General features: G+C 37.6%; 1 protein-coding gene and 1 long non-coding RNA gene across 2 annotated transcripts; one reads left to right on the forward strand and one right to left on the reverse strand.

Moving 5' to 3' along the window:
* Nucleotides 1–3,255: 3,255 nt before the first annotated feature.
* LOC112467232 lies at nt 3,256–6,138 on the reverse strand. Its single transcript, XR_003042229.1, has 6 exons — nt 5,693–6,138; nt 5,431–5,568; nt 4,043–4,105; nt 3,763–3,980; nt 3,540–3,664; nt 3,256–3,475 (listed from the first exon to the last, which is right to left on the reverse strand). It is a non-coding gene; the product is annotated as an uncharacterized LOC112467232 (long non-coding RNA).
* Nucleotides 6,139–9,951: 3,813 nt separating this feature from the next.
* Nucleotides 9,952–12,445, forward strand: LOC112467233. Its single transcript, XM_025035757.1, has 4 exons — nt 9,952–9,993; nt 10,430–11,517; nt 11,611–11,837; nt 11,934–12,445. Exons 1-4 carry the CDS (start codon nt 9,952–9,954, stop codon nt 12,443–12,445), a joined length of 1,869 nt encoding a protein of 622 aa, XP_024891525.1.
* The last annotated feature ends 222 nt before the right edge of the window (nt 12,446–12,667 follow it).

The raw sequence follows: 12,667 nt of genomic DNA on the forward strand, positions 1-12,667 counted from the left end.
TGCAAGTCCACTTGTGATCAGATTTTATGGTGGCACTTGCATGGATTAAGGGACACCCCGCTCAATGGAGCACTTACGTAAATGCCGGTGATACCAGTTAACGAGGTCATTAAATTGCCGCAGTTGAGTTCTATCTTTTGGTACCGGAAAATCGAGGATAGGCTGAATTTTCTCGGGATTTAGTCTGGTTCCTAATTCGTCGACAATGTAACCAAGAAACTTCACTTCTTTACACGCGAAACTGTTTTTTTTACGGTTGACTTTCAACTTTGCTTCACGTAAAACTTCAAATAATAACGACAAAAGTGCCAGATGTTCCTCGAAATCTTGACTAACTATAATCCAATCGTCTAAGTATGCGAATACTTGTTCAGCCCATTTATTATAGGGAGATTTCTTTCTAGAATTAATTTCTTATTTTGTCGTTTTAATTTGTCCATTAATTTTTGGAAAGTAGCTGGGGCGCCAGTTAGACCGTACGGCATTCTCACCCATTTCAATAAACCTTTACCCTCTACGACAAACATTATATTTACGGCTTCTGTCATCCATAGGGATTTGATGGAAGGCCTCATATCGAGAGTCGAAATAATTTTCGCTTGATGCAACTGCGGTAAAATAGACTTCATATGTTGGAGTGGGTAGGCTGGTATTGTGATTATTAGTTCATATAAGCCGCGTAAATTTTATACTCGATTTCCCTAGTGGATAGATGGCGCTATGCCAGACTTTTTAGAGTGGCACTACCAAAACTCCCGCGTTTTTCTCCCCGTTAGCCAGATCTGACATGGCAACCGATCTGTAAGAAAGTCGAGAATAAAGACAATATTAAAAGACACACATCTCGAATTTTTGGTCCCGTTACAACAGCTGGTTTAGCAGTTTGATGATTCACCGGGCGATAGTCGACGCAAAACTTCAAACTCCCGTTTGCTTTTGGGGCTATCACCGGTGAACAAGCTCAATCACTATTGCTCCATACTATATAACCCTTCTCTAGCAACCGATCTACTTCTTTATTTATAAACTCGCGGACAGCTTTGCTACGATGGTAAAGCTTCTGTCTATATATGGGGAGTAGGATCATTTAACTCAATAACGTGTTTAATTAGGTCGGTCATTTCCGTAGATTCACTTTCTAATTTTCTAATTCGCTGTCGAGGAAATGTCTTAATTTATCGGTTTGCCGTAGGAACATGTAGGAACAATATTGTGTAAGTAGAACTAAGATTCAATGCCTAGAAAAAAAGATTTTCTCTAATAAAGTTTTATTAAACAGAGGCACATGCAGGTTGATAGGCTAAGCAGTATTGCGTGTAGCGAGAGATGGCGCAGCAATCGGACAAGGACAGATATAGAGAAAACAGAATTAGAAATGTTGACATTATCGACATAGAGGAAGTTCGGCCTTCGCTATAGGATCTCCTTAAGGGTTTTAACCCTTAACTAGCACACGTCCACGATCGAACGTTATTTGCACACGGGGTGTTGTACACTTTGAATGTTGGGTACGAAATGGAGGCTCCAATAGGCTTGAAAAAAATCAAGTACATACATTAAAAACACTGGAAAATTATACCCATTAGCCTAAACTATGAAATTTTTAGTTTTGAGGTTTCAAACAAATTCTTGAAATAAATTTGTTATGGAAAAAAAATTGTTATTAATTAATTTTATGCGAAATTCATAGATTAATCGACCGAGAAGGATGCCTAAACTTGACAAAATTCGTTTTGGAGTGTTTGACACCCCCGCGTGCTAGTTAAGAGTTAATTCTGTTTGAGTGATGTAACGTTGTATATAGGATATAGGAGTACTTACTATCGTGTAACGTCCACATCTTTGATGTCGGGTCTATTTTAACCTTGAATGACAACCAAAAGTCCATACCCAATGTTACGGGACTCGACAAATCTGGAAGAATGCTAAATTATTGCGGTCCGTATACGTCGCCCACGTCGATCACAAAACACGTACCCTCTTCAGTTTTAACAATTGATTTATCGCCAAGGCGTACCCCGTTCTTCGAAGGTGGAGTCCGGAGAAAGTTCTTTAATTTGGAGATGTTTGACGCACTCATATACGGCTTGACTCAAATATAACCTTTCGTTCCCGCTATCTAGGATTCCGCGAAACTTTTCTCCGAAAATTGAAATTTCTACTGGCATTTTCGTGACTCTACCTGGCTCTGTAAGGCCATTATCCAGACGGAAAACTCGCCATTGTATCAAACGATGCACGAGGTGCTAGGCCAATAGGTTACCAGTCTTTTAAGTTTCTAGTTTCTAATACCCGATCTTTATCGTCAACAGTAACATCATGTTCTCCGTCTGTCGACAATGTTGTCAACTATATTTTATTTTCGCTAAGCTCGCTTCCTTCGCAGCCGTTCTCGTTAAGTCAAAGTCATCGTCTGATATTTCTGAGTCACTTGACAACCTGCGCGCCACATCCGTATCGAATTCCTCCCGTGCCTGAGCTAAGTCGATCGCAGTCACGCAAGTACCAATATTATCTAAGGTTTTTACTTGCTCAATGTTGACCTGGTCTCTATTAATCGATTCAACCGCCTCATTTCCGCCCTTCATGGCAGTGACTTGAGGTCCGGTTACTGCCGGACAGGGTCGTTTCCTGAACGCGTTGGACAATTCTTATTTACGTGACCTATAGGTCGGCAAATATGGCATACTAGAGTCCCTCTAATAAGAGTCGCGATATCTCAAAAAGAACAGAAAAGTCAAAATGATATCAAAATATGATCAAATTTTAATTAGTCAAAATGACGTCAAATTGAAATTTTTTATGTCTTCTTGACGTCATATCTATGTCACGATGACATAATTTTGACATTTCTTTGACTATTCAGAATTATTGATATGATAGAGAAACCAAGATAGTAATTAATAAACGTCATATTTGACTGTTTATGATACATTTATTGTCAATATATAGGTACAGATCACAGATAATATAAGTCACTTGTAAACGTTATTGCATAGTAATCTAGTTTACAAATCATAAAACGAAGTAACTAAAAATAATCTTTTATCAATATTGAACTGTAAAACTCCAATTAGTTGGATCAAACATAGCAAAAACAGAAAATATAACTTGTAAACGTTATTGCACAGTAATCTAGTTTATAAATCATAAAACAAAGTAACTAAAAATAATTTTTTATCAATATTGAACTGTAAAACTCCAATTAGTTGGAGCAAACATAGCAAAAACAGAAAATATATAATGTCAAGTAATAATTTTTTAAATATAAAAAACATATATAACTTTAAAGAACCAAAAGGAATAAATTTAAAATAAAATGTGGAAATATGTACGGTAACATTAAACCGGAAACAAAATGTGTGAAAGATGACGTTAATCTTTCATTTACGTTGACCAGAAGTATTCAACCAGCGCTTCGTGGATTCTTCAGCATTCTTCAACGATTGATCTTTAAAACGGCCCATTATGGCACCTAAACAGCAACGAAAAAGGAATGCATAGAAATGACAATATAAACACACTATAGAAACACTTACAAAACAAAGTCTCCTTAATCCTTGTTCCATAAAAAGAGATTTTCACTCCTCTAGTTTCTTTCCAGCTAACTTTGTCTTGCAAGCTGATCAGAATCATCAAGAATATGTTCATTAAGATAGCTGACCTTTAAAACACACAAAGAAATAAATGCTAACTATGTAAGAAGAGTTCATATATTGTGGAAAATATAAATAAATATCCAAAAAGGTCAGCTGCACTTACAAACTGAGAAAATGCAATTTTACTCTTCAAAAATTCATTGAATGCTTCAAATGACTTCTCATCTCGTAATAGAAGGAGGGGACAATTTTCGGGTCTCTCAACGATAGCTTCACCAGGAAATATTTCATTTATAATGCGGCGTTGGTTCATTAGTACTATATCAAGTTTACTTGACACATCTCGAAGCAAATCTCTATCAAGTTTAGATACAACTGGTCCTGCAGAAAGTGTAAATATGTAAATACTGCAGTTATATAAATTAGAATAAAAAAGTCATTACCATGAAGCTTTTTCAAACTGCTTAATGTCATCGTCAGCAAATCACGATCTGCATTCGATAAACCTAATGAACATAATATATTAAATTTCCATACCATACACCAATTATAAAAGGAAATCTGTCACCATTAAGGCAATCTAAAATTTGCCAAAATTGATCATCTGCACTTTTATATAATTGGACACCATCGATATTAATGTCCACTACAATTTGATTATTATTTTGCAAATAGTTATCAGTTAATATTTCATCAAGGTTAATCTTGATACTCTTATACCACATTAGGCCTTGACCAACTTCTTTAATATTCACAGTACGAGGAGTACGAAGAATTGTTTTATATAATTTTGGCAAACCAGGGAAAATAACTCGCAGCCTTGTTAAAAGCTTGTCCATTTTTTTTGAATGAAACGTCTCAAACACCCCATTCTGTTAAGAAGTTCAATAAATATGTCTCCATGTCATGAACAAGACGATCTCTCAAATATTCAATATCAATTTTAACTTCATCTTCTAATTCGCATCACTGCTGCTACGTTTACTATATTCAGCATTTTCAGTTTGATGATTTGGTGGATTATGTACTAATACATATTCAACAATTAAGTCATTATCTTGAACGTTATTGCTTTCATCAATGGGCACAGCAGGTGAAACATGGGAGAGGTTACAGCGTGCTTCATCTAATACATCTAACATATTCTCTATCTGAGTCAACTGATCTTAAATTTCACAGAAACGTTTGGCATTGGGTTTTTGAAGCCTGAGCATATAGTTTTCTTTTCATGACCAGGGGCCGTATTCTGTTCCGCTAAAATCCGCTTACCGACAATTGTCGGTGTCGTTGCGCAGCTTTTACACGATATGAAAAACCTGCGCAACGACACTTATCGAACCGACAGTTGTCGGTAGGCAGGAACGGAATACGGGCCCAGATCTATAGCATAAAACAAAATGTATTAACATTGTAATTCATATAATTTAAAAGTAATCCATTTAAAATTAAGTCCGCTACCGTACATTTTGTTTGTAGTGTTAATAAAAAAAAGATCAAATAGGTGCATTTCTTCAAATTTGAGAGGAGCGAATTGAACATTTACCTTTTATTAACACCTATCGTGAAAAGTTTAATGTATCCTACAAATTTACCACTTTACTGTAAAGAAATATATCAAAATATTAAACATATGAGATCAAGTATAACCTATAAGAATGACGGAACTATTTTATGAAATAAAATAGATTAGAGTTGTAATGAAAAGAAATGTGTCACAAAAGGAACGAGTAGATGAATAGGAAGATAATAATGTTAAGTTCAATTTTGTCGTGCAACACCTATAAGTAGATGCCAGGAAAAAGAAAGTAAACGCAAATCGAGATCCACTAACCTCTTTCTGAAACTCTTTCGACATTTTGATATTTTAATCTTGTGTCTTTCTTAACTTTCTGTACTTATAATGACGACACACGAGACACATCCGTGTACGTCCGTGTAAGATAAACAGGGGAAACGCCGATCGTCGACTCTAAAAAATATGATAACAAGAGTGACATTAAATTTGTACAGATTCTCATTTGATTTTATTATTATTATTATTTTTTTTAATAGTTTGCACATCTACTAATTACGTATTATTGTAATAAACTTACCAATCTTCTTCGTTCGTTATAAATGTAAAAATGAAATGCACAAAAGGTAAAACGTTGCGTCAGCAAAATATTTCAGGACGACACACGTATCCGTGTACCGCGTGTACGTGCTGTCGTACGTTGCTGTCGAACGGAGAATCTTGTTCGCGAGGCAGATCCCGAGCGCGAACGCGACACGATCACAGATTCGGGGCGAGTTCCTTTGATGAACTCGATAATCACTCGTAGAGAATATCCGTTTCTCGCACTCGCGGATCGTTTCTTGTCCTCGCTTGCGTGCACGTACGCGAATAATGACCGAATAAAGACGGGGCCAAAGAAGCCGCGGAAGGTTATGACGAGACCATCGCGCACATGGACAGCCGTTTCTCGCACTCACGGATCGTTTCTTGTCCTCGCTTGCGTGCACGTACAACTTCGACAAGATGTCCGACCGCCGACGTCCGACTTCGGGTGCGTTCGGTTTGGACGCTCACGCGCTGTAAGCGTTCACACTTATAAGCGCTGTTTTCAATCGTTCGATTTGGTACCTGAGCGCTTACACAATAGTAAGAAATGTCGTTCGTTTTGGCAATGTAAGCGACTATGAGCACGTCAAAATGGCAGACGATAGGTTATTGTGTGTTATATTTGCACAAATAATAACATTATTAGAATTATTATTCGATGAGGAAGAATATTTAATTTTTAAAATAAATCCTTTTTTTTAGAATAAAGCAAACAACATTTAACTTTATTCTACAAATTTTAAAACCTAAAATTACTAAGATCAAAATTAGGACGTAAAACAATATCACCTAAAAAACAATTATTTTTCGCTATATGAAAAATGGTCACCCCGGATTCACATCGGTATGTTATTAATATTATTATTACACATTGTTGTTTCAATTTTTAAATCAAATAAAGGAAAGTGAAAGAGGCAATGCCACGCGCGGTAATTAATGCGCAATTAAAATAAGTCAGTAATAAAATAGATATATTAGTTAATACAAATTCGGACGTTTCGACACTTTTTGTGTCATTTTCAGCGTAAAAATGAAAATAATACATGAAAATTTCAGTCGATAAATTAAGACGATAAATTACAGTCAATCGCGATAAAATGAGTCAATCAGTAGAAAAGCGCAGTCAAATCAATAAAATAAAATTCATACGAATGTTTGGTAGTCTGTCAGAATATGCCGATATATGCAAATGCTCCGAATCGATCGCATCTTCGACGTTTACTCTCAGGTTGGAAGACCAGGTAGAAAAGAGAGATTCGATTGTTCTTTCTAAACCGTGAATCGGAGTCGCAATATATGTTAAAAAACGCAATGTATCAGTATTAAAATTACAATCACAAATTCTTACTTACGGAGCATTACAGACCAGTAAGTCGCAGTGTTGAAATGTATCTGTCGCTCTGACATATCGCAAGTGAGTGAAGCATTGGTAGAAATCGGAAGGTTAACATAATAAAAGTGGTGTATACATAAGTTAATGGTGGGGATAAAAATTCACAACAAATAACTCTAAATTTTTTAAACAGAACAATTTAAGAACATAACAAGGGATTTAAAAGTGAGATTATCGTATAATAGCTTAAACAAAATGCGAACCTTCATAAAAGCTCATAAGGATAGTCTCCCACGTTCTAAACAATATAACGTAGTATACAAAATTAACTGTAATGATTGCGACGCATCTTATGTAGGCCAAACGAGCAGACAATTACAAACAAGAATTAAGGAACCCCAGAACCATATATAAATTAGAATACATCTAATCATTCTGTTATAACAGATTATAGATTTTAGCATTAAATCATAATTTTGATTGGGATAATGTGGAAATTTTAGATAATAAATCGTATTTTTATAAACGCTTAATTTCCGAGATGCTGTGCATAAAGAGACAGGAAAATGGACTGAATTTGCAGACGGACATGGAAGGTTTACCGGATACTTATTTGAACGTTATTGATAGGTTATCAAAAATTTAGAGTTATTCGTTGTATATTTATCCCCACCATTAACTCATGCACACACCGCTTTTATATTATGTTAACCTTCCGATTTCTACCAACGCTTCACTCACTCACGACATGCCAGAGCGACAGATACATTATTTTAACACTGCGACTTATTGGTCTGTAATGGCCCGTAAGTAAAAATTCGTGATTGTAATTTTAATACTGATACATTGCGTTTTTTAACATATTGCGACTCCGATTCACGGTTTAGAAAGGACAATCGAATCTCCCCTTTCTACCTGGTCTGGTCTTTCAACTTGAGAGTAAACGTCGAAGGTGCGATCGATTCGGAGCATTTGCATATCCTGACAGACTACCGAACATTCGTATGAATTTTATTTTATTGATTTGACTGCGCTTTTCTACTGATTGACTTATTTTATCGCAATTGACTGTAATTTATCGTCTGAAATTTTCATGTATTATTTTCATTTTTACGCTAAAGATGACACAAAAAGTGTTGAAACGTCCAAATTTGTATTAACTAATATATTTTATTATTGACTTATTTTGATTGCGCATTAATTACCGCGCGTGGCTCTAATTGCCTTTCTCATTTCCCTTTATTTGATTTATTCAGGAGAGCCTATAATTTGTTTATGCAATTTTTAATTTATATTTGTGTATGCATATAATTTTTCCTTGCTTAATATTTAAATTATGTACAGATCCATTTGTGAGAAATTCAATGTACGACGACATGTTTGTTGATATGCAATTCGCTAATAATGCGTTCCAAAATGAACGTAAGCGCTTACGCTTGATCACGTTCACGTTCACACTGCCCTACCTTGCAAAAATAAGCGTTTGTCAGCAGAAGTTATGACGTCAACGATGACGTCATTAGTCGATCCGTAAGCGCTTACAACGCCAAAGCGAACAACGTGAGTAACGCTCATAAGCGCTTACAGCGCGTGAGCGTCCAAACCGAACGCACCCTTTGTGTTCGTGGCTTGGTGCTCGATCGACTCTCATCGGGGCGACTTCGGCTCGCCTATGTGCGCGCATCAACACGCCGCCTTCGGACTTAGCCTTCGGCGTCGTCGGTGAAAGCAACACACCGCGAGCATTGCGCACATTTGGTTTTCTCACCTTCGTGCATTTTTATTGTCAAATAATATTGACAGGTAACAGGCAATAGAGTCGAACAAAACTTCTGGCATTTATTTATTGTGTACTTAGAAAAAATAAACTACATTCCACATTAAAATAAATTATTAATATTGTAAATAATAAAAAAAATCATCTTAGTATTAGAAAAAATATATATTTGCTAATTATAATTAAGACACAAAAAGTGCAAATCTTACAAGAAAGATTCAAAGTTTTATATTATTTTGCATTGGTATCTGAATAATGGTCAAACCCTGATTTTTTTGTGACTATTCTTATATCATACTTTTCATAATAAATAAGCACAGTCAAGAAACGTACACCACATTTTCTAAAAATCAAAAAGACATAATTAAAAATGAGTCAATATAAAGTCATTTCTAACAAGGAAACGGTTGGAAGTGTCCCTACCCGATTTGGATGCGCTTTGGATATGTTGTTGAGCATCAAGAAACATTAGACACGTATTTTTTTGCGGCGTATCTCGACGTTTAGGGGTTGAAACAACCCCTTGAAAATAACGGATTTTATAGTTTTTAGCGAATATCTTCGAAAATATAAGGCGTATGAAAAAAAATTTGGTTTATGGCTTTTTGTGCTCTTTACAATGGCGTAATCAGATTTTTCAAATTTGTCACATTTTTTAATTTAACCCTACCCCTACCTATTATTTTTGCCAAATATAACAATTTTTCCAACGCAAAAATTTAAGAGCGTCGAATGCCAAATACATTCATGTATATTTTTATTATGATACCATTATTCGATTTTTGGCAAGACGAGATGATATGTGATATAGGCGTCGCGCTGTAGGTAGGTGTTGTGTTATTTCTGTTCAGTTGCGTCGTACGCTTAATAATTTCCATTTGTGCATATTTTCTCATACAATATATACTATATACTACGACATAACAAGATTCCCCCGTTAGCCTAGGCGGGGGAACAGGTGGAAAGTTCGGAGAAGTGGAAGTAGGGTCGAAAACAGAGCTGTGTGGAAGGGTGGAGGTGCAGGATTGAAGAAGGGTGCGAAGGAAGTTGAGAGGAGGCGGTGGGATTGGAGGTGAGGATAGAATCGAGGTGAAGCGGCCAGAAATTGAGGGAGAAGAGGAGAGTTGAAAGTAAGGTTAGAATGACGGAGAGGAATAAGAAGGTAGACGCGACGAGGGGGAAGGTAAGAAGGGTGCAGAGTGAGTTGAGGAGTTGAGTGCAGAAGGAACGGGTACTCGAGCGAGCGGGTGCGAGGAATCGATCGTGAGATCGATCGAGTCGGCATGCGAGACATGTGATACTGGCGGACGGCGGATGTGAGAAGCGAGGATAGTATAGCGAGCTGGCTCGTTCGATCGATGAATAATCGAGCGGATCGAGCGTCAGAGAGATGCGTTCCGGTATGGTAAGAAAGAGGCAGAGAGAGTGGCAGAGGAGGTTAGCAAGAAAGTAGAAAGAGGCAAGGAGAGGCGACAGAAAGAGTAATGTAAATAAGGCAAAAAGATAGTAGCAAGACAACAAAGTCTAATAGTTACAGAAGGAGACGAAGCTCCTTAATTCATAAGCTCCAACATAAGCTTGATAAACAGATTTTGAATATCGGAATTTGAAATGTGCAGGGAATATCTAACAAACTTATGGAGGTTATTCACGAAATAAAGAAACTTGACATGGACATCGTCGCACTTTCGGAAACGAAGAAGAAGGGGAGCGGTAATATAGCTATAAATGACTACGTTCTTATATGGTCGGGGATTCCCAAAGTAGAACGGGCCAAAGCGGGCGTTGCACTATTGGTTAAGAGAAAATGGGTGAAATATATCAAAGATATTCAATACGTGAACGAACAATGTCTGGTTGTTAAAATTGAACTCTATGGAAGAGTCGCCAGCATACTGGCAGTGTACGCACCGACGGAGGACAGCCCGGAGCAAGTAAAAACAGAATTCTATGAGGAATTGACATCGCTAATCCAGAATATTCCCAATAGGCAACAAATCATTGTGGCAGGAGATATGAACGCTAGAGTTGGTAGCCGAGTTGGCGATGAGGTGGGTAGATATGGCGAAGTGGTGGTTAACTCCAATAGAGGGAAATTGATAGAGTTTTGTAAGCAGCACGACCTACAAATAACCAACTCTCACTTTAATCACAAAAAGATTTATAGATTCACGTGGGAAAGAGCGTCGTTAGAGCAGAAGTCAATTATCGATTACGTTATAGTAAGACAGGACACTTTGTTCAGGGTTAACGACACTAGAGTTAAAAGAGGACCTAATTGTGGCTCAGACCATTACCTTGTGGTTAGTAAGTGCTTTTTCCCCATTGTAAGTCAGAAGATAAGGGCTGAGGAAGAGGACGGCGCGATGGGGAAAATCGAATTACCGAAGTATAAGACGTATCTACTTCAACAGGACAGCATCAGGGGACTGTATGAGCGAAGGCTGAACGGGTACTTACAGACCAATCACGAGAGCGCACAGGGCGAGGAAATGGATATAGAGAATGATCACGAGCACATTCTGGAAGCGGTACACCAAGCTGCGCGGAAGGTGATGGGAACTGTGAAACAACAAAGGAAACCCAGTCAAGGATGGTGGTCCGAAGAAATGGCCGATGCAGTAAAGGAAAAGGAGAGGGCATATAACAGTTGGCTGAGTCACAGAACAGCAGAGAGTAGGCGCGACTACAACAGAAGCAAGGCAGCGTTAGAAAAACAGAATAAAAAAAGCAAAGAACAACTTCTGGGAAAATAAGTGTAAAGAAATCGACTGTATGATAGGTAGAACACAATCCACAGAGGTCTGGCGATTTCTAAGGAACTTAAAAACAAATTAAATCTAATAACACTAAACGAACCAGCAAATTATTATGAGAAGCTGCTAACAGAAACTAGACCACAGTTCACCAGTGGAGTAGTCAATATTGAGGCGACAAATGGCGTAAGTGAATCTATAGATGTTTCGCCTCAGCAAGTACGCAGAGCCATTTATTCTATAAAGAACGGGAAAGCACCGGGTTCGGGAGGTATAGTAGCTGAGTTGATCAAGTACGGAGGAACTTTTTTAGTAGAAAGGATCACGAATTTGTTTAACAGCTGTATTGCAAATAAAAAAATTTCAGAGCAATGGAAGACATCGTTTATAACTTCACTGTACAAAAAAGAGGACAGGAAAGACATGTCGAATTATAGAGGCCTGAGCGTGAACAGCACACTTAGTAGGCTCTTTGGCAAAATAATTAAGGCACTGCTGGAGGACAAAATAGGAAGCACCGTGAGCGAAGAACAAAGTGGTTTTACTGCGGGACGGTCGTGTGTAGATAATCTGTTTGTGGTACAGCAACTGTTAAAAAAAAGAATAGCCAAAGATCTAGAAACGCATATAACCTTTATAGATCTGAAGAAGGCATACGACTCAGTGCCTAGAAATAGGTTATGGCAGGTGTTGTGCGATATCGGAATAAATTCCAACATAATCCAAGTGATACAGGAGATGTATGCAAAAAACAAAGCTTACATTAAAGAAGGGACAAGGCTCTCCAGACCATTAATACCCACTAAAGAATTACGACAGGGATGCAGCTTATTGCCCACATTGTTCAATATCTATCTTGAAGCAGTTTTAAAGAAATAGAAGGCAGACTGCTGCGGGATGGGCATTCCTGTGGGTCAGACTACGCTTTTCACGCTGAGCTTTGCGGACGACCAGGCGGTCTTCTTACGGGATAGCTGTGATATGGAATTCATGCTATATCAACACTACGAGCAATGGGGACTATGTGTGAACATCAAGAAAACCGAATATATGGTGGTTAACTCTGTGGCGAGATTCCCTATCCACATTACGAAGGCTCAG

The sequence above is a fragment of the Temnothorax curvispinosus genome, unplaced genomic scaffold (genome assembly GCF_003070985.1).
Source record: "Temnothorax curvispinosus isolate PA1 unplaced genomic scaffold, ASM307098v1 QBEX01017087.1, whole genome shotgun sequence".
Classification (NCBI taxonomy): Eukaryota; Metazoa; Arthropoda; class Insecta; order Hymenoptera; family Formicidae; genus Temnothorax; species Temnothorax curvispinosus.

Excerpts from the sequence above, each read along its gene's own strand:
- LOC112467233 (XM_025035757.1), top strand. The coding sequence starts at position 9,952 with ATGACGGAGAGGAATAAGAAGGTAGACGCGACGAGGGGGAAG. Across the intron at positions 9,994-10,429 it reads TAGACGCGACGAGGGGGAAG|GGAATATCTAACAAACTTAT; the intron begins GTAAGAAGGGTG and ends TGAAATGTGCAG. Across the intron at positions 11,518-11,610 it reads TACAACAGAAGCAAGGCAGC|AGGTCTGGCGATTTCTAAGG; the intron begins GTTAGAAAAACA and ends CACAATCCACAG.